The sequence below is a fragment of the Mustela nigripes genome, chromosome 10, assembly GCF_022355385.1.
Source record: "Mustela nigripes isolate SB6536 chromosome 10, MUSNIG.SB6536, whole genome shotgun sequence".
NCBI classification, from domain to species: domain Eukaryota; kingdom Metazoa; phylum Chordata; class Mammalia; order Carnivora; family Mustelidae; genus Mustela; species Mustela nigripes.
The window spans coordinates 55,037,076-55,057,153 of NC_081566.1; the positions used below are offsets into that span (position 1 = coordinate 55,037,076).

The window sequence follows — 20,078 nt, forward strand, 5'->3', positions numbered from 1 at the left end:
TCATTCGCATATTATCTGTGGTTGCTTTTGTGCTACAAAAGGGATTTCGGTAGTCACCGAAGAGACTGTATGGTTCACAGAGCCTAAAATATTTACTCTGGCTTTTCCAGGAAAAGTTTGCTGACCCTTCTAAGGCAGTAGCTTTCAGAATTGTTAAACTACAACTCACAATGGGTTATATATATATGGGTTGCTGATCATGTACATACATTTCAGTGATTGAAGTATTACAGATGCTAGAGTATAGGGTTGCCAGCTTTATTTAGCAAATAAATAATATCTGGACATACTTACTATAATAGTATAAATATAAATATAAAATATAAATATAAAAAATAGTATATTTTTTATAAAATAAAAAGTATTTATTGTTTATCTGAAATTAAAATTTAACTGGTGTCCTGTATTTTATCTGCGATTCCATCTGGTTGTTACCCCCAGAGAGTTTGATTTAATTGGCTTGAGATGTAGCCAAGGCAGAAAGATTTTTAAAAGCTTCATTTCTGATTCTTGTATGCAGCCAGAGGTGAGATCCACTGCTGTAGCAATCATTAAAGTCTGAACTAGGTCACTGTGGTGGAAATGTAACACAAGCATTCAATTCAAGAGAGATTCACACAGCATAGGCTGGGAAAAATGGAAAATCTGGGAAAAGGAGAAGGCGGTGTGATGTTAAGGTAGGAATCTATGAGAATATTGAACATGCTATGTGTTTTATTTGGGGCATTTTAAACTTAGCATACTGGCCCCAGTGTTCATGAGTCAGTACCCAATTGGAAGGATTTTTTTTTTTTAAGCTTTACAGTTAATGGGAAATTGAAATTTTAAACTGGAAGATAATTGTTTTTAAAATATACTGTTCCCAGAAAAAATTATCTGGGATATTATTAAAATCTGGATTTTTTAGGTTACAATCTCCTAGATTCTGACTGACCAGGTATGAGATGGAGCTCATAATTTGCAATTTAAGGAGCACCACCTCTAATGTAAGTAGATTATAGTGTCTACCAACCTTTTGTACTCAAGTATACCAGCATAGTTATATTTTAAAAATTACAGAATTTCCTTCCTACCTCTGAAAACTGAAGCAGGTTTGGATGTCATCTGCCTACCTGTGTAGTTACTCTGCATCAAAATTTGAGAGCTCTTACTTTGGAAAATTAAGGTTAATTTAAAGTAGAATTTTAAAAAACATTTTTGCGAGAGAAACTTTTTATTTTTTAAATTTGCTTTTATTTAAATTCAGTTAATATATAATGTATTATTGGAAACAACTTTCTAAATGTCTTTATTATTAAATTCTTGAGATTATTTGAGATACTAATTTTAAGTTTGGAAAAAGACTAATCAAAACAAAGCAAAAGGAAAGGAAAAGATATGCTGTATAAACAGTAAACATAGGATAGCTGACCTACTGTATTTTTATTAAATAAGGTATACTTCAAGGTCTTACCAGAGATAAAAGTGAACATTTGTAAGCTAAAAGTAAATATTAAGGAGGAAGACAATAATCCTTCATAGGCATGTACTTAATTATATTGCTTATAAACACATGCAAAGAAAACTGTCAGAACTAAAGAGAGAAGTGGACTAATATACAATCATAATTGAAGCTTTTAATACTCATTCTTCAGGATCTAATAGAACAATTTAGAAAAAGAATAGCTAGGCAGATATAAAATTTGATAAGTAATTGTACTAAAACTACCTTGAACATTATCATTTATAGAACTCTACTGAAAAAGCTTGTAGGACAGTCACCAAGAGAGTATATCGAAGGAAGACTGTAATATAAGTACCAATGAGTAGCAGAAGACTGAGATTGTACAGAATATTTTCTGTGACAAGAATGGAATGAAATTGGAAATCAACAGCAATAAGATATCTGGAATGCTCCCAAATATTTGGAAATTAACAACATATTTCTAAATATGAAATTAAATAAAGGATATCAACACAAATCCTAAAGGCAATAAAGGGAACTCGCATGCGCATGAACAGCCTATGCTAATAAAGTTGAACAATTAGAGAAAAGATACAAATTCCGTGAGAAACACAAATGACAAAACTGACATAAAAGTAAAATAAAAATCAGAATACCTACATTATTATGAAAGAAATTGAATTCATTATCAGAACCTTCACACAAGAAACTTTCATGTCCAGCCAATTCCACTAGTAAATTTTACTGAACATGGAAGTAAGGATTAACACAATTCCGGAAACAGGAGTATTTTCTAACACATATTAAGAGACCAGTATAACCCTGATAATGACAAATTTCGAATACATTCAAGAAAATTACAAATCAATACCCTCATGACCATATATGTAAATTCCTTAACAAAACACTAGCAAATCAAATCCAGCTACATATAAAATGGATAATACATTATGACCAGATAGGTTTATTCCAGGAATGAAAAGTTAGCTTAACATTTGAAAGTCCATCAGTGTAATCACTGTGTTAACAAAACAAAAGATTAAAAAATATGTTTATTTCAAAGGATACAGAAAAAGCATTTAACTAGTTCATCAAACTCAGCTAATTAGGTAAAGTGTGATATTTCTTCAACATAATAAAAGGTGCATAGCTAGAAACTTGTAACTAACACCATATTTAATGGTGAAATATTCAATGCTTCCCCTCAAAGATTACACAGAAGGAGATCTTTTAAAAAATAAAAAAAACTTTTTTTGTGGTTTTTTTTTTTTTTAATTTGAGAGACAGCTCAAGTGGGGTGAGGGTCAAAGAGAGAACCAGACTCCCTGCTGAGCAGGGAGCCCATATCCTAGGGCAGAAAGAGGTCCTTGATTCTGTTCAACAATGTATGGAAGTTCAGACAAGTGCAATAAGGCCAGACAATGAAATAAAGAGAATAACGTTGAAGAGGAGAAAGTAACAGTGCCATTATTCCCAGATGATATGACTGTTTACACAAAGAAAATAAGGAATCTACTAAATAACTACTAGAAATAAGTGACTTTAGGAAGATAGCAGAATGCAAGAACAAGATACTAAAATTAAATGCATTCTTACATACAACAAATAGTAGTATAGTATGTCTTTTTTTTATCTTTTTACTTTTAGCCAATCTATGTCATATTTAAAGTGGGTTTCTTACAGACATCATGTATCTGAGCTTTGTTTTTTTCACTTTAACTGATGTGTTAGTTTCTTTTAAGTGTTTTGTTTAGACCATTTACATTTAATGTAATTAGTGATGTTGTTTAACTTTAAGTCTACAGCTTTTTGTTCCTCTTTCTCCCTGTGCCATCTTCTTTATGGATAATTTGGATTTTGTTAATATTCCATTCACCTATCTATTTTTTTTTCTTCTAGTTCTAGGGATTACAAGATCCATATCAAACCTTTCACCTAGTTAGATTTTTACTTGACATGAAATGTAGGAAACATACAACCATATAGGTTCCTTTATCTCCTCCCCAATCCATTATGCTTGTCATATGTATTTCATTTACATACATTGAAAACTCTATCAAGACACAGTTATGATTTTTGTTTTCAGTAGTCATACATATTTTAAAGAACTTAAAAGGAGAACAGTAGTCTATTATATTTACCAAGTTGTGGTCTATTACAGCATGTCAGTATGTTTTGATTAAATTGTAAATTGCCATTTGACTATAAGGTATTCCTTTTCCTCAACCCTATTTAATAGATGTTTTTAATCAGCTAAGTTGGGGCATATTAAGTAAAAGTCAGCAATAAACTTGCCGTGTTGATTTAAATGGAAAATATTGCCTCATTTTTTTCATTGTTAATTTGGACTATTTAATTGAAGTGCTCAATAAAAATTTCTGTTTCTAAAGCATACTTTAGTTGTATTTGTAATTAGAGGTTTTCTTGGTTTGGACTTACTATTAGAATTTCCATTTTAAAAATAATAGCAATTTTTTAACAAGCCAATTAATAACTTATATGATGATATAAATTGCTCTTGGTGTTTTGAAAGATTTAACAGTAATAAGATTTGCATAGTTCCTCTACTTTTTTATTACTATTTTTCCAGTGAAGTGTATGTTTATATTTTTTATTAAATGTATTCCAGAACAGGGTTAGGTATTTTTGATTTAGGTGCAGATAATAATGGATTCATTTTTGCTCTGTCACTTGAAATTTGAGTTCTATCTGAAGCACAATATTGGGAGATCGCTTTCCTGATACCAGTAGATCTGTATTTTAAGTACACTTCACTGGTAAGGAATCTATTAGAAACAGCTCTTTTGAAGAAATAGTTTTACTTCTTTGGTATTTATTTTAAAGAGCACACTTAAATGCCTATTAGTGTGTAAGAACTTATAAATATATTTTTTTAAGCAACAAAAGAAAAATTTGACCTTTTCCTAGAAATCACAATATGGATTTTATACAAAGTCAAAAGATAATCAGAGCAAAATAGACCAATATTAGATATTCTCTAATTTCCAGCTGACCCAAATTACTCCCAGTGACACAAATGATTATTGACATTGATCATTCAACAAATACTTTCTCTTGGCACTGAGTGTATTGCTGTGGAAAAGATAAGTGGAAAATATAAGAGCAACTAATATATTCATTTCAAATAGTAATAAATTGTTACAGCAGGTAAATAGGATAATGGAATACACTTCTTTGAACCAACAATTTAAAGTGTATTTCCCCTCCACACACACACATACACACACTTAAATAGGATATTTTGTTACCCTATTTGAGCTGAGACCTAAATGATCCGTGCAAGCCCTACCATGCAGAAGTGTGGCACAGAGCATTCCAGATAGAGAGGGTATCAGATGCAAAACCCCTAGATCAATAATGAGACCATCCTGTTTGAAGGAAAACAAGAGGGAAATGTGCCTGGACCTGGTGATTGCTGGGGAAGTTCTATGAAGTGACACAGAGGAAGATTGAAGCCATGTGATGCTATCGTAAAGGTTATGAATGACCTTTTGATTTTACAACTTTTAAAGAACACAGATCAAAACAGAACTTGGTATCAAACTGAATGTCAACTCTTTTTTTTTGTTTTTTAGCTTCGGACATTTTATTCCAGCTTAATATTTTACCAGTGTGTTTGATTGATTGATTGACTTAGGAGCCACACAGATGTTCTTTGCCAAGCATATTTATTTATTGTGGTAATGTCTGAGCTGTTTTATACTAGCTAATAAAGTGATTTATTTGAGGGAAAAGGTGAATGAGTATAACATATGGGCCAGTTTGTTTAGCTGTTTTAAAAAACAGCCTTATTTTTATGCCTTCTTTAAAGGTTATTCTAACGTATTAAGAGAATTCTGCATTCTTGATTATATTTTCTTAACACAAAAGTTCTAATTTTCTTTGTCTTATTAAATTTTCCCAACTATCTCTTTTGAACAAAATGTAATTCTCTTAGAAGATTGAGAGAACAAAAAACTCATATTCGTGAAATTTACATCGGGAGTGCACCTCCGTGGAGCGTAAGTGTCTGATTAAGTAAGGCACTGTCAAAGACAAAAAGTTAAGTGAGTGTCATTTTTTTCTATTAATGGCTGAGTTCCCAGAATGATTCAGATTTTAGCCTATGATATCATCCTTACTTAAGTGTTTAGACAGACAAATAAATACTTAGAGAAATAGCAAAATAAAATCAAGAGGAAAGTAGAAATAATTAAAAAGAGTAACAGTCTAATTCAGGCTTTAAAGTGAGTGTTATATATGCAGTTTTCATTCAGAACATTGTGATTCCAATGACCAATTGAATGTACTTTCGGATTTCATTTTGTCTGACACTGACATTAATACTAGTGGAAAGCACCTGCTTTCATTTTCAGAGTACTTTAAGAAAGTTAATCCTGAGAAAGGGATTCTGGGAGATGGGTGGCTTGAATGCTCTCTGTGTTCTCTCCCCTTCTGATTCCAATTTATTTACCTCTCTTGAGCCAAGCAGCTTCTGAGGTCAGAAGGCCTGCAGGAATGAGGGAGAAAGTGGGTTCTGTGGAGTCCTGGTAGAAATCTGATGCAGAATTTTATCATCTCTGCACTCCTTGAAAGCCTGGAAAATAATACAAGAGAAGCCCCAAAAGAGAATGTGACAGATCTTAGGAAGAGCTCAGTCTGCAAAAATCTCTCCTCCTTACAATTTTTTGTCATAAAATGTTAATTTCCAGACAATTATTTATTAGTTAATTATTATTTAAATTATTATTTATTTAATTTCTTAATTATTTATTAGTTAAATTAGTCAATATTAGTTAAAACTCCACAAGGACTTATAAGGAGAATTTTTCGAAATTATTTTTAAATATGCAGTTAATTTCTTAGATAAAAATGAGTGGATGCTTAAGAACAGGCAGGACGAGTCAAAAAAAGACACTGGTCTTGATGACTGTCGGGAGAAAGAAACTAACATTACTCAACCTAACAGTACACTCTGAAGTTACTTCAATACAGTCTGTATGATCCTAACACAAGGATAGAGAAATACTTCAGTAGAACAAAATAGAACCTTTCTCAACCAGAGTTCTTCACCTGAAAATGAAGCACAGCTCAGGATGTGATTTCACTTACTGTTTTCTTGATTTCCACAAGGATAACATAGAATGAGTACCATTCTAGAGGCACTGGAAAGAAGTGCATTTATTGTAAGTAGTGTATGTGTTGGGCATCAGGGCTTCATTATTTCACAGAATCTAGGTTGAGAGAAACTAGATAATTCAGAACTATGAAATTAAATATACGGCAAAGATGGAATTTCACCTATGTGGAATATTTTTTTTTCCTTTTAGTAGTAATAGTATGGACACAATTGAATATCCATATGGGAGAAAAAAGTTGAACCCTATGACACTTCATGTATGGAATAAATTCCAGGGAATTTCACAACTTTAATCTAAAAATGAAAACAAAAATCTTAGAAATTTTTGAGCTCCATGTGTGAAAATGAATGGATTAGGAAGAGCCTCTTAAATCAGGAGACCTAGAAATTTTAGTTGCTTTTTAAGGAAAGATTCTATCAAATGCGGTGTCTTTAATCTGTTTTTTTTTTTTTTTTTTCAAAAGACACCGTAAATATGTAATGTCAGTATGTAAAAATGATGTTAAAAAATACTTGAAATACAAATGACAACTATTTAAGTGTCAGTTATAGACCAAGAGCTCTCCTAAACTAATAGGAAAAGCAAAACCACAATAGACAAAAATAACAAATGATACAAATAGGTAATTCCATTTATGTAGAGTTCTAGAACAGGAAACACTCATCTGGAGTGATAGGAATCACTCTATGGTTGCCTGGGGCAGTACATGGGAATTGCTGGCAAAGGGGCAGGATGGAATTTTGTGAAGTAAAGGTAATATTCCGTATCATTGTGGAGATGATTATATTGGCAGATCTTGGACTGATATAGTTAAGTGTTTACTTTTATGTGTGTAAATTATACTTCCAGAAAGTTGACTTAAAACTATAGTTGATACCCTGAAATGCTAGTATTTTTTTTTTAAGATTTTATTTATTTATTTGATAGACAGAGATCACAAGTAGGCAGAGAGGCCGGCAGAGAGAGGAGGAAGCAGGCTCCCCATTGAGCATAGAACCTGATGTGGGGCTCGATCCCAGGACCCTGGGATCATGACCCGAGCCAAAGGCAGAGGCTTTAACCCACTGAGCCACCCAGCTACCCCTAAATGCTAGTATTTTAAGGGATGTTAGCACCTATTGCTCTAAGGGCTGTGGACAAAAGGATGTTCTCTTTTCTTGCACAAAAGTGATTTTTTTATAATCTTAATGGTAACAACTTTAACACATCTGCTAAGATAAAAATTAATATCTTTCAATCCAGTAGTCCTGTTTCTTGGACTGTTCATAGGACTCAAAGTCCCAGTACATAAAAACATGTATGCAAATATGTTTAACGCAGAACTGTTCTTAGTGGTTCAAACCTGTGTACCAAATAAATGCCCATTATTTGGGGAATGGCTGATGAAACTGTGGAACATATTTATCTTATGGTATTATATAGTCATTTAAAAGGATGGGTTCAAACTATCAGGAAGGACACCCATAAGTTAGCATGAAGGGGGAAAAGCATGATGCACAAAGGGGAAGCAAATAGGCGATCTCATTTTTGAAAAGGAAATAGTGCTCTAAAAAAAAAAAAATCCTATAAAGATGCATGTTCTAATGTATATGCAAAAAAAAAAAAAAAATGCAAGGATATATTCCAGACGGTAAACATGGTTTACCTAGTGTGAAAGGCAGGATGGGGGAGCAGTAGGAGAAGAGAGGAGCAATGGAGAGGAGTGGTGCGCAGAATCACATTCCCCGGAAAACATCACGACAGCACACACATAGAATGTCCCGTCTTTGCGAAATACCATAGATCTTCATAAGCCAGAAGAAAATTTGTTTTTATGTGCTATTTTATAGGGGCTATTCAAATATGCATTCCAATTTTAGAAAGGTGCTGCAAATTAATATTGATAACATTCTTCTATTTTAGTAAATAAACAAGATCCTCTGTACATGAGCTCTGCTTTCAGTTTCTCCAAGAAACTGTCCAAATATAATCCTGTTGATTTCCAGGCACAAAAAGTCCATTTATTTTGGAGTGGTATGATCAATACGGAAAAATTAGTTCCGCTCTCTCCTGTACTACCCATTTGGTCCCCTAGAGTGGATGCTGCTCAAGGGCAGATCTGCACAGAATGTGGAGTCCCCTTTGATAACAGTGGTTGAGAAAGTAGGAATTGACTACTTCTAGCTCTTTGGGTTTGCAGAAGTTCCACTTAGTCTTTCCCCAGGAAACATGTTTCTCACTAGAGCATGTATAGGGAGGCACTCTGAGATCTCACTTGATGTTTTTCAGCCCTTTTTTCCCCCTTCTATCTGTACATTTCGTACTCCTATTTCACTGACTTTGGATGGTGAGAGAATACATCCAGCTCTGATTTGGTCAGAGTAGGAAATACAGGAGGTATTCTGCATCTGTGGTCATCATTGGTTTAGATTTCTTTGAAATTATGATAGGTGCTTTTAGCACTGGTTGTGTTTTCTAGGTCTTTTTTGCATTGGACGTAATCCTGTTTTCACTGTCACATAAGGGGAAAACACACTTTGCCACGTGGAAAACAGTTTCTTTGATTGAACCCTCCTCTCCCTCATCTTTGGAAAACCTTTGTTCTCCATGTTTATCTTCTGTGTCTTGCTGTACTTCTGTGTTTGCTTATGGGAGAGTCTAAGATTGTTTTTGTTCCCCTTCATTTACCTTTACTGACATAGGGTATAAACACAGGAACGCTTAAGCCCATTATAATTGGTTAAAACAGAACATTTTGAATACCTTGCCACAGACACATACTTACTATCAGAGCTTTCCAGAGTAGGAACAGGCAACGAATGGGTTAAGAGTCACTGATACTATAACCATTTCACCTCATACGTAGATATAAAGCATCTTGTAAGATCAGTCTTGTTCAACAGAGCACCCAGTTCAGAGCATCTGATCACATAAAATCTAAGTCTAATAAGGCATCCAGTTTGAGACCCCAGTGATGCAAACAGTATGGAAGAGCTGTTTGATGAGTGCTTCCAAAGATTATTTGTACCCCATTAAATTCTCATTTGAAGGTTCCTAAGAAGAGTGCTCGCTTCGGCAGCACATATGCTAAAATTGGAAGGTTCCTAAGAAGACCAAAAAAAAAAAAAAAAAAAAGTTCTTAAGAAAAAAAATTGAGGCCTTATTCTAAGGATGATCTGGATGTGATTAAGAAAGCTCTTAAATTATAAACTCATATTTCCATACTTAAGTGCTACAAATTAACCACCTTTTAAAAACATCGTGGTGAATCATTTTTTCCCACTCTTGAGATATTAAACATTATTCAGTTAGTTATGAATACTAAAATATTGATCTTACATTAAAGAGGGTGAAGGGGCTAAAAAAAATCAAAACAAATTTAAAAAAAAAAAAGGTAGACCTGATCAAATCGAGCAGGAAAAAAAAATAAATAAAACACATGCACCCTATATATATTAATTATATAATTATAATTATATGTGACATCTATAATTCCTTTTTTCGTGGAAATTCTCTGGAGAATTTATGAATCCGAAAAGATGGGGTGAATAGGGAAGGATTCTGAGTCGGCAGTAGGAAATGGTAATGGGATCTGTGTAAGTACAGGCAAGTTAATTCAGTGTGCAAGAGGCTGCTTTCAGTATGAACTCTTTAACTGATAGAACTTGGAGGAGATTGAAATTATTCAACGCATCAGTGTTTTAGAAATTGAAACATTCATTTTAATAACATCCCCTTTCCCTTCATTTTCTTCTCCTTTTTTTTATTTTGTTCGTTTTGGTTTTAAACAGGCCATATACTCCTATGAAAGGAGGAATCTCCAATGTATGGTTTGACAGATTTAAAATATCTAATGACTGCCCAGAACACCTTGAGTCAATCAATGTAATGTGTCAAGTGCTTACAGATTTGATCGATGATGAAGTAAAAAGTGGCATCAAGAAGAGTAGAATATTAGTAGGTAAGACCGCTAAATGTTGGTGATTTAAATTTCTTTCAATTTGCTCTATTCTTATACATTAAACTTTACTTGAAATATTATTTAGAGACACTTGTATATCATTTGACCTGTTTATAGTTTCAAATAGAGTTTACATAGTAAGGGTTTCAAAAATATTAAACGACAGCTCATGAAACTTTATTTTCTTTCTGATAATAGCATAATTTGAGAATTCCATGCTTAATTTTCAATTAAGAGATTATTCATTTTGGTTTTCAAAATATTTTAGTTAGCTTAAGTTTTATAAGTATGTTTAAACTATTGCCATGATTAAGGTAGCATATGCTGTCAAAATATCAAATTCATGAAAAGTAAACTCTTCAGGGTTAGTATCAGAGGAGTAGGGTGTTTGTAAATTCCTGTTAAACATACCTGCAGGGGCGCCCGGGTGGCTCAGTGGGTTTAAGCCTCTGCCTTCCGCTCTGGTCATGATCCCAGGGTCCTGGGATCCAGCCTGGCATCGCATCGGGCTCTCTGCTCAGTAGGGAGCCTGCTTCCCTTCCTCTCTCTCTGCCTGCCTCTCTGCCTACTTGTGATCTCTGTCTGTCAAATAAATAAAAAAATAAAATCTTTAAAAACAAAACAAAACAAAACAATACCTTCAGCAATTTCTGTTTCCAAGGAGATATAAAGTACCTTTACATAAATTGTTTATTCTACTTAATGCCCTTTACTTTTTCGGTAAAAGAAATATTAAAATACAAATATTTTATAATAAATACAAATATAAAATAAAATACTAAATACTTAAGCTATTTAAATCTCTATTTCTATAATACATAGGAAAATGAGATTAGTTGGATAGGATGTAGATGGTACAGGACATATTTTGATGAAGGAGTTTTATTTTCAAATATAACTATTCAGTTTATAGCAAGTTGTATTTAGTGATGAAAATATAAAGCAAATTAGCTATCTCTGTCATATTCTAAATAACATTAAAAGCACATTGGGATCCTGTATAGACAAGATTTGGGTAAATTATTAAACTTCCTTTGTAAATTACTGAAGTACTAAACTAGTCATTGAGTTGAGAGGCAGTATAAGACTTCTAATACATGTTGTCAAATTCCTTTCACGAAAAAATTGTACGTATTGATACTTCTCCCACCCCTATTAGAATGTCCGTCTTATTATATCCTCATTGATAATATTGTCTTGAAAAAAAATTTGCTAAAAATAAGGCAATTAATTTGTGATTACTTTGTTATTTTCCTTCTAATTTTGTTTGTTATATTTTTACACAGGAAAGTTTTTCTTAGTTGTCTGTTATTCTTTGCTCTTAAGATTTTTCTTTTCCAAGTAAGGTCTCAGTTTAAGAAAATCTCTAGAACTTGGTAAATACTCAAATTTTCTCCTGGTTTTCTATAATGTGATTTTTTTGTACATGTAATTCTTTGATTCATCTGGAATTTATTTTGCTTTCTTTTTACCATGTCATGGAACTATTAGTTATTTTCTCAAGTACCAAGAGAACTTTATTAGAAAATAGTCTTGTTTATAAAGCGATCAGTAATATAGTCAGTATTTTCTCAGAACTCCATTGACTTTATAACAACAATATTTATTTTTGAAAGCTTTGTAGATGATTACATTATAAAATGATAAAACTTGAAATTTATGGTAAAGCCATATTGAAATATTTACACATTATTTTGTGAATATTACACATTTTATTTTTATTTTATAAAAAGCTGGGAAAGAAAAAAAGATATTTATTTTTTTTTAATTTGTGAGTTGAGCTGATTACCTTTTATAAAAAAGCCTCTTTCCTACTTTGAGATGTGAAAGAGACACAAATGTGCAGATGCAAGACAGTTTGTTCTTGTTCCCTGTATTGTTCGTCATTTCACTAGTCAACATAAATCTTCAGGAATGGTTGCATAGCATTAAACACGTCCCCCAAATTCACATGACCCTTGACCTCTTACACTATGACAAAACATTAGTTATGTTTATATTAGTTATTAATATAACTATATATCACATATAGTTATCTATATAAAACTTATGGTATATTATCATATATTATCATATATTATCATAACTATATATATATATATATATATATAACATGTTTATATTGGTTATTAACTCATTTTTTGTGTCTAGGATTCTTTATGTGTGTTAACTCTTTTTTTTTTTAAGATTTTATTTACTTATTTGACAGACAGAGATCACAAGTAGGCAGAGAGGCAGGGATTGGGTCGGGGGGAAGCAGGCTCCCTGCTGAGCAGAGAGCCCGATGCGGGGCTTGATCCCAGGACCCTGGGATCCTGACCTGAGCCGAAGGCAGAGGCTTTAAACCACTGAGCCACCCAGGCGCCCCACGTGGGTTAACTCTTAATGCAGAGAGGAAGTACCATTCTAATCCTATGGAGATCTTTTTGCTGTGGTTGTTATTTGCTTGTCTTATGGACCTAACCGAACTACCCATCTATTTGAAAATGGGGCACAAGAAGCGGTGTCACTGCTGTGTCCAAGTGTGTGTATGTGCATCCCTGCGTTGTGTGAATCATAATTGCCGCTGATGGCGGTATACCACGAGCAAGAGCTTGGGCTCTGGACTCGGCCTGCAGGTTTGCAACCCTAGACTCAGGACTTTGTAGGTACAGAATCCCCTTAGCCTCTGTGCTTGGATGACAATAATAGTAGTTCTCTTACAGAGTTGTGATGATTGAACTAGTCAACTCCTACCATCTTAGAAACGTGTCTGGCACATAATGTTGAGACACGTTTCTTGCTGTAATTAAATAATCTTTTTACCCTTATGCCAGGGTCACTCCAAACAGCGGAAAGGCCCTACTGGGTTAGGTCTGCCCCCGGGAGACTCAGGGAGCTCACTGCTCCTTCCTCACCAGCTGTCTTCATTTTGCTCAGTGGTGGACATGCTGTGTTTCCCTTTCTTTTTCATAGATTACTTAAACAGAAGTTACTGCTTAATATTTTTCTACTGGTTTTTATACTTTTATGTGTCTATTATGGTACATTTTAAGTGAAGTAAGATTTAAGTGCTATTCATGACATGTTAATGAAGGAGGGATTCAATGGGAAGTCAAAGAAAAATGCGCTTGAGATTCTGAACAATTTTTATTACACACACACATATGCACCACAGTAATGTTGGGTTTTTTAAAAAATTGTAAAAGGAGGGGCGCCTGGGTGGCTCAGTGGGTTAAAGCCTCTGCCTTCGGCTCAGGTCATGATCCCGGGGTCTTGGGATCAAGTCCCGCATCGGGCTCTCTGCTCAGTAAGGACCCTGCATCCTCCTCTCTCTCTGCCTGCCTCTCTGCCTACTTGTGATCTTTGTCAAATATATAAATAAAATTTTTAAAAAAATTGTAAAAGGAAAAACTAGAGAATTTTAGGATCAGAAAGGAAAAACATGGAGATAATAGGTACAAAAATTGTTATCCTTATTGATTTTGTTTACTATGGGATAAAATTTCTGGTTTAATATCATACAGTATATGCTCATGGAACCCTTAACTTTAAGATTATATCTGCAACCGATGTAGCTTTGTAAAGCAACACTATTCTCTATATTTGAGTAGGTGGGAGCCTATCCATTGTCTGTGGTTTTATTTTGATGAGTGGTTTTTTTTTTTTATTTTAAAACTTAGTTTTAAAAACAGTTGTTTTAATAATTTATGTTTGCCAAACTGCTTTTGGATAGTGTACCTGGCTTGATCAGGTCAAAGATGGTACTTCTCATACTAAATTTGATCTCCAAATTGTTAATAAAAATGTTAAGTCTTGGAATACCAAGAAAACTTCAAAAATTGTACAGCCCTAATGAGGGAGATGCAGAAGTAAAGTGTTCTAATGCGATGTATTGTGAAAGTGTGTTACAAGGTGCATTGTGAGCAGTCAGGAAAAACAGATGATCTTTGGGAGAGTTAGGGACTGTTTCTTAGAAGAGAGGACTCAAGAGCTGAGTTTTAAAGAATGCATAAGAATACGACTGGTAAACAAAGAGGGAAGCACATTCATGGAAGAAAGGAAGGGCACGGGCATGTTAGAATCTCTCAGGATATACTAGTTTAGTATGCACTCCAGTCCCCAAGGATTATTGAATTAGATGCAGAGAACGACGTGATGGAATGTGCATTTCAGAAAGCTTATGCTGGCAACGTGGTGGTGTGGTGGTGGGCAGGCCGGTCTGAAGCCTGGAGCATAGCTAGGAGGCAAATGCAGTAGGTCCAAGAGAATGACAGTGATTAACACACCCACTGTTTGCAGATTTAGGGAACACAAAGAAGAATAAGGTTTTTATTGAAGGACAGGATAGTCCACTGCAGGCATTACCTGTGAGAACAAATATTGATTTTCTAGTCATCAGTGGAACTCTATTGCTTTCTTAATGGAAAAAATAAATTAACTTTGGCTAAATAGGAAGAACTAGACAAAAAGTTTACTAACTGTCCTAGTGCTGGGGTCAGAGAGAGGAGATGGTCCAGGAACACCAATGTGTTCTTGGAGACATTAGTGAATCCTCACTCTGTACATTAAGACTATCGGGCATAAGAAAGCTTATTGATTTAATTTTATGTATTTGTACCACTCATGATTCTACAGAGGATGTGATAAAAGTTAGGGGAAATGAGCAGTAAAATAGTGCCTTTAAATCGGTTTCTGATTGTTGCTAATATAGTTATTATAATAAATCAGTTGGTTCAAATCTTGTAGCCTGAGAAAATTATTAATAATGTTATTTTATTCTGTCTTCTTGTTTTATTAACGTGGGGAGTGTCCATTGTGCAGAATGTAAGCAAATTCATGGTACTACATTCTGCCTCTCCGTTAATATCAGCGCTGAAACTCCTTTCCTTCTTGGATGTTTCTGTATAATGTGAGAAATCAAAATGAAGAAAGGTGTATAATTTTTCCCATGTGTACTGCTGTGCTTTAAAAGTACATATAGTAGTAATAGTACTAAAATAGTTCACATTTATTTTACACTTGACAGTTTTTAATTTGCCATTATTATACACATTGTTTTATTTTCAGATAGTGTTTAAATTATAAGGTTGTTTTCATGCACAGTATCTCTTTTGAGCCTTGTGACAGGTAAAACAGGAAATTATTATTCTCATTTCTGATATTTAAAAACAAAACAAAACAACAACAACAAAAAAAAACCTAAAATCCAAAGAGATTCTAGCTAACATAAAATCTAGTTGGGACTAGAACCCAGATCCTTTGACTTCATCACCCTTGTACCAGGATGGGATTCCCTTTTTGGCCACTAGGTGGTGACAATTTGTTAAGACAAAGCTGATAAAATTTAGGGTTTAACTTTGATCTAGGACATCTGGAATCTGACTAATGAAATAACCAGATTACAAGAATTTTGATAATATGAACATACTGTCAGAATTTTGAAGCAGGGAGAATCAAGTAATCCTGGAATTAACACCTGAGTAATTTATGTGGATGTTCTAAATACCCATCATGAGAGAAATGGTTAAGGGAATTATGGTCTATTAATACAATTGAATATTATGTAATTATTAAATACCTTATGTACACATAGAATGAACATTATGAGTGTGTGTTCAAGGAATAAAGTTATGTTTTTTTTTAATTCTGTTGAAAGACTTAAGTCAGTATAATATGAAAGAAAAAGTAAGGTATAAAAATTATATATTGAGTGTTTAACTATTAAAATTAACTTTAAAAATATGTCAGAATTATGTATGAGTAGTGCAATTTTGGATGACTCATTTATTTCTGCCTGTATGGTGTAAACACTTTATACACTGGATATATATCAATGTATTAATTTTATAATATTTAAAATAAAGATGAAGGGACAATTGCAATGACCAAGATGAAGATGAGCACCAAAATTTCCCGTCTCCCTTCGTCCTGACCTTACACAAGTTTCTTTTGAAACTTTTAGCTCTTTCTTGAGCTAAAACTTGAGAAATGATAGCAGACTCCTACTTTCTTTTCATATATATATATATGTATATATATCTTCATTAAACAACTTGTGTTTCTTTAACAACAATTAGAACTTTAAGGTCTTGGAAGTCCTGTTTCAACAGCTTTTCTTGGAAGATGATAAGTATTTTGTTTACCCTGTAAATAGCAGAGAAAATAGACAAATAGATATTCCCAAACCTTTTGAGACTTTCACACAGTTTAGTCTGAATAACTATAATATATAAGTTAAATGGAAGAATTGTTGAAATTTGAAGGGAGGGTAGATTTTATTACATGCTAAAAGTTCTGTTTAATTGATGGTAAACTTGAATTTGTAAGTATTTTTTTTCCTCTGGATTTTGTTTTCAGATAGATTAGTTTTCCCAGGATATTTTTTTTTTTAAATACATTGTTTCTGTTTTATTTTATTTAAAGAGTTCATAAAAACTAGGTTTATTATTTTTTAACATGTTTTATTCAGCTTGTTAATCTTAAATGTATGTTGAAATGTTAACTCTTGACGTTTTAATACTTTGCCAGCAACTATAAATATACATTGTAACCATTACCTACAATGAGTTTACTATTTGGTATTTACTTATTGAACAGTATATTTTATATTGCATTTTAGACATTTAGATGGAAATTGAATTCAAATAACTAGTCTTTTGTGTTAAATTTCCTTCTATTAGAAAAAAGTACACAAAGTCCCTTTTCATAATAAGTTGTGATGCTAAAGGTGATTGAATTGTCAAAGATGACTGGTGAGAAATAGCAGATTACCTCACAAGATTATAATTGGATAAGGGGCTTAGAGTAAATCTTTAAATAATAAGATTTAGTGAGTACATTTATTTTCACTGTGAATTATGAGTATCGAACCTGAGGTTCAGTATCTGCAGGACGCACTCATATCTGTTCATAATGACGTCTCAAATGTGGGAAATGTTTTCTTACCTTTGGTCTTGTTCTTGTTAGACTGGTTTCATTCAAGGGGCTCTGAAACCACACAAAGTGATTAGGTTACCCTGGTCAGTAAGAATGAAATGGTGGAGGGGGAAATTTAATCTGTAAAATTTTCCCAGTATGGATGATTTTAAAATAACTGTAAGTTGTTTTTGCTTACTCATCTGTTTCATACACCTTTTATCTTATGATTTTTAAATATCTGTCATATTAAAAGATCACATTTAATGATCCTACTCTCAACATCTCTTTATGAAATGTTTTCTTTTTGCTCCAATTATGATTTGTGAAGTTCTTTTCAATCATTGATGCAGCTTAGATTACCTGAAACTTCATCGTCCGCTATGATAGTCCTTAGCACATGTGACTATTTAGGCTTAAATTTGAACTCACTGAAATTAAATAAAATTAAACATGTAGTTCCTTAGTCACACTGGTCATAGTTAATATATTCCTTAGGTACATTTGGCAAAAATATAATTCAAGCTCTTGAATTTCTCCAAAAAATAAAACCTTGGTTCCTATAGCCTTAGAATCTATAACATACGGTTTCTTTTAAATCTTGACCATATTTTCACTTTCTGTTCTTCCCCATTATACCTAATCCTGAATCGTCTGCCTTGCAGCCATTGGTATTTTTCTAAGACTGATTCTCCTACGTTTGATGTGTAGGTAGAAGAGCTTTTGTACTTTGAGATTGTGTTAGAGGGTCTGGCGCTGAGTCTAAGAACCTTTAATTTTAAGGAGCCAGATTTAGAAATCGGGCTGGGGGACAATAACCATTCACTCCTGCTTTTTTCTAAGCTTTACTTTTTTGCCAGTCAGATCGCCAAAGAGCCACATTCCCTGATGATACAAATTTGCCCCCTTTTAGATATAATTTTATAGAACCACAACTTATATTTATTCATTTATTTGATGAGATACTTACTAGATGCCTGCTATGTGCCAGGCACTTGTTCTAAGCATAGGGAGGGGACATCAGTGACTAAGACAAAAATCCCTCTTCCCATGAACCTTGTAGACTACTAAATGCTAAGGCTTTATGTCCCAGACTTACATAAAAGTCCGGAGCAGAAGAGGCGGTCTGTACGATGTCTGATTTTGAGTTTGATGTTTAATAAAGATCTCCTTGATAAATTCCACCCAGGAATTCAATGCCAGTAGAAGTTTCTAGTAGGATTTGGCATGATTCCTTCTGTTAAAGCATGTGGCCTTGCTCCAAGGAAGCAGTTGGAAGACCAGAAGCACCCATCATCGCTGCTGCCTCTCCATGTTATGTCTCTCTCTCCTTCGGTCTTTACCTCTCATTCTACCAGGAACCCCATCTCTCCCTCCCTCCCATTTTCCCCCTCGTGTTAAAGCTGTAGTTTTGTTGTGAACAGTGTGTTTGCTTATAAGCAACTTGGAATTCATTGTGTAAGTAACTTGGAAAAAGAGGGGAGATCTGAAGCGATGAAGGAGGTAATCGTTTGCTAGGATTGGTTCTGTGAGCTTGAGGGCAGTCGGCGGCCATATCCTGGGAGATACGGATTCTTCACCTTAAACTGAAAGTAGACTTCTATCTTTGCAATAGCTCTAAACTTTGAAAGTCCTTGCTGTTTGACGTTGACAAGTGATTGTTAAGCATTTGTATATAATAGGTTTAAAAAACTTTGTGGAAACCCTGGGGCCCCTGGGTGGCTCAGTGGGTTAAGCCTCTGCCTTCGGCTCAGGTCATGATCCCAGGGTACTTGGATTGAGCCCCGCATCAGGCTCTTTGCGCAGTGGGGTGTCTGCTTCTCCCTCTGCCTCTCCCTCCCCCCCAAATTGTGCTCGCTGTTGCTCTCTCTTGTTCTTTCATTCTCTCTCTCTCTCTCTCTCTCAAATAAATACACGCACAGATAATGCAGTCCGGTGGTTTTTAACCTTTTTGGGAATCTGATGCATATATGCAACTTTCACACTCAATTCTAAGGTGTGTGTGCTGCCTTGTCCCCTGCCAAGCCCATTCATGATCTCTCAGACGTATCTGCATCTGTGGCTGGTGTGGGGGGTTATTTTGAAAGAGCCTTTCAGGTGGTTCTCCTCATGGTGAACTTCTGCTGTTGAGGCCCTATTATTTCTTTCTGGTATGTTGAAAACCACAGATGTAATATTTATCGTAATTGTCATTATTTACATATTATATACTTCTTAAAAATCCAAACTTCACAAGCCTTAGTAATCTTCACTCATACGTTGTATCCTGGGTCCAAAATAATATTATTGCCCTGCCCGATAATATTATTAGACGTTATTAAATAAATAAAATATAAAAACAAAATTTAAAAGCAGTTCTATTTGAGTAAATACTAGAGGACAGTGGAGAGTACATTAAGGTCTCTTACAAACAATCTGGATTCCAAAAGTCCTAGCTTAACAGCCAGAATTAGGGACGCCATCCTTAAACATGTCGCCCAATCTTGGGCCTTGGTTCACTTCGTCCGTAAAAAGAGATTGTAGTAAATTTAAATTTATAGTCTCTCTAAGCATTCAGCTTTACCCTTTGTTAAGTGAAATAAAGCAGGAGGCTGGAAATGAGGAGATCTGGATTCCACACCAGTGTATATTTTTATATTTCCGTAAGTGTGTGGCT

At 34.1% G+C, this 20,078-nt stretch overlaps 1 protein-coding gene across 2 annotated transcripts in view; it reads left to right on the forward strand.

Annotated features, from left to right (window-relative positions):
* LYPLAL1 (lysophospholipase like 1) overlaps window positions 1-20,078 on the forward strand; it is a 35,599-nt gene that overhangs the window by 12,433 nt on the left and 3,088 nt on the right. For both annotated transcript variants that reach the window (XM_059413354.1, XM_059413353.1), the window contains exon 3: window positions 10,356-10,525. In XM_059413354.1, the coding sequence (XP_059269337.1) occupies window positions 10,356-10,525 (170 nt within the window). The remainder of the gene's footprint in view (window positions 1-10,355; window positions 10,526-20,078) is intronic.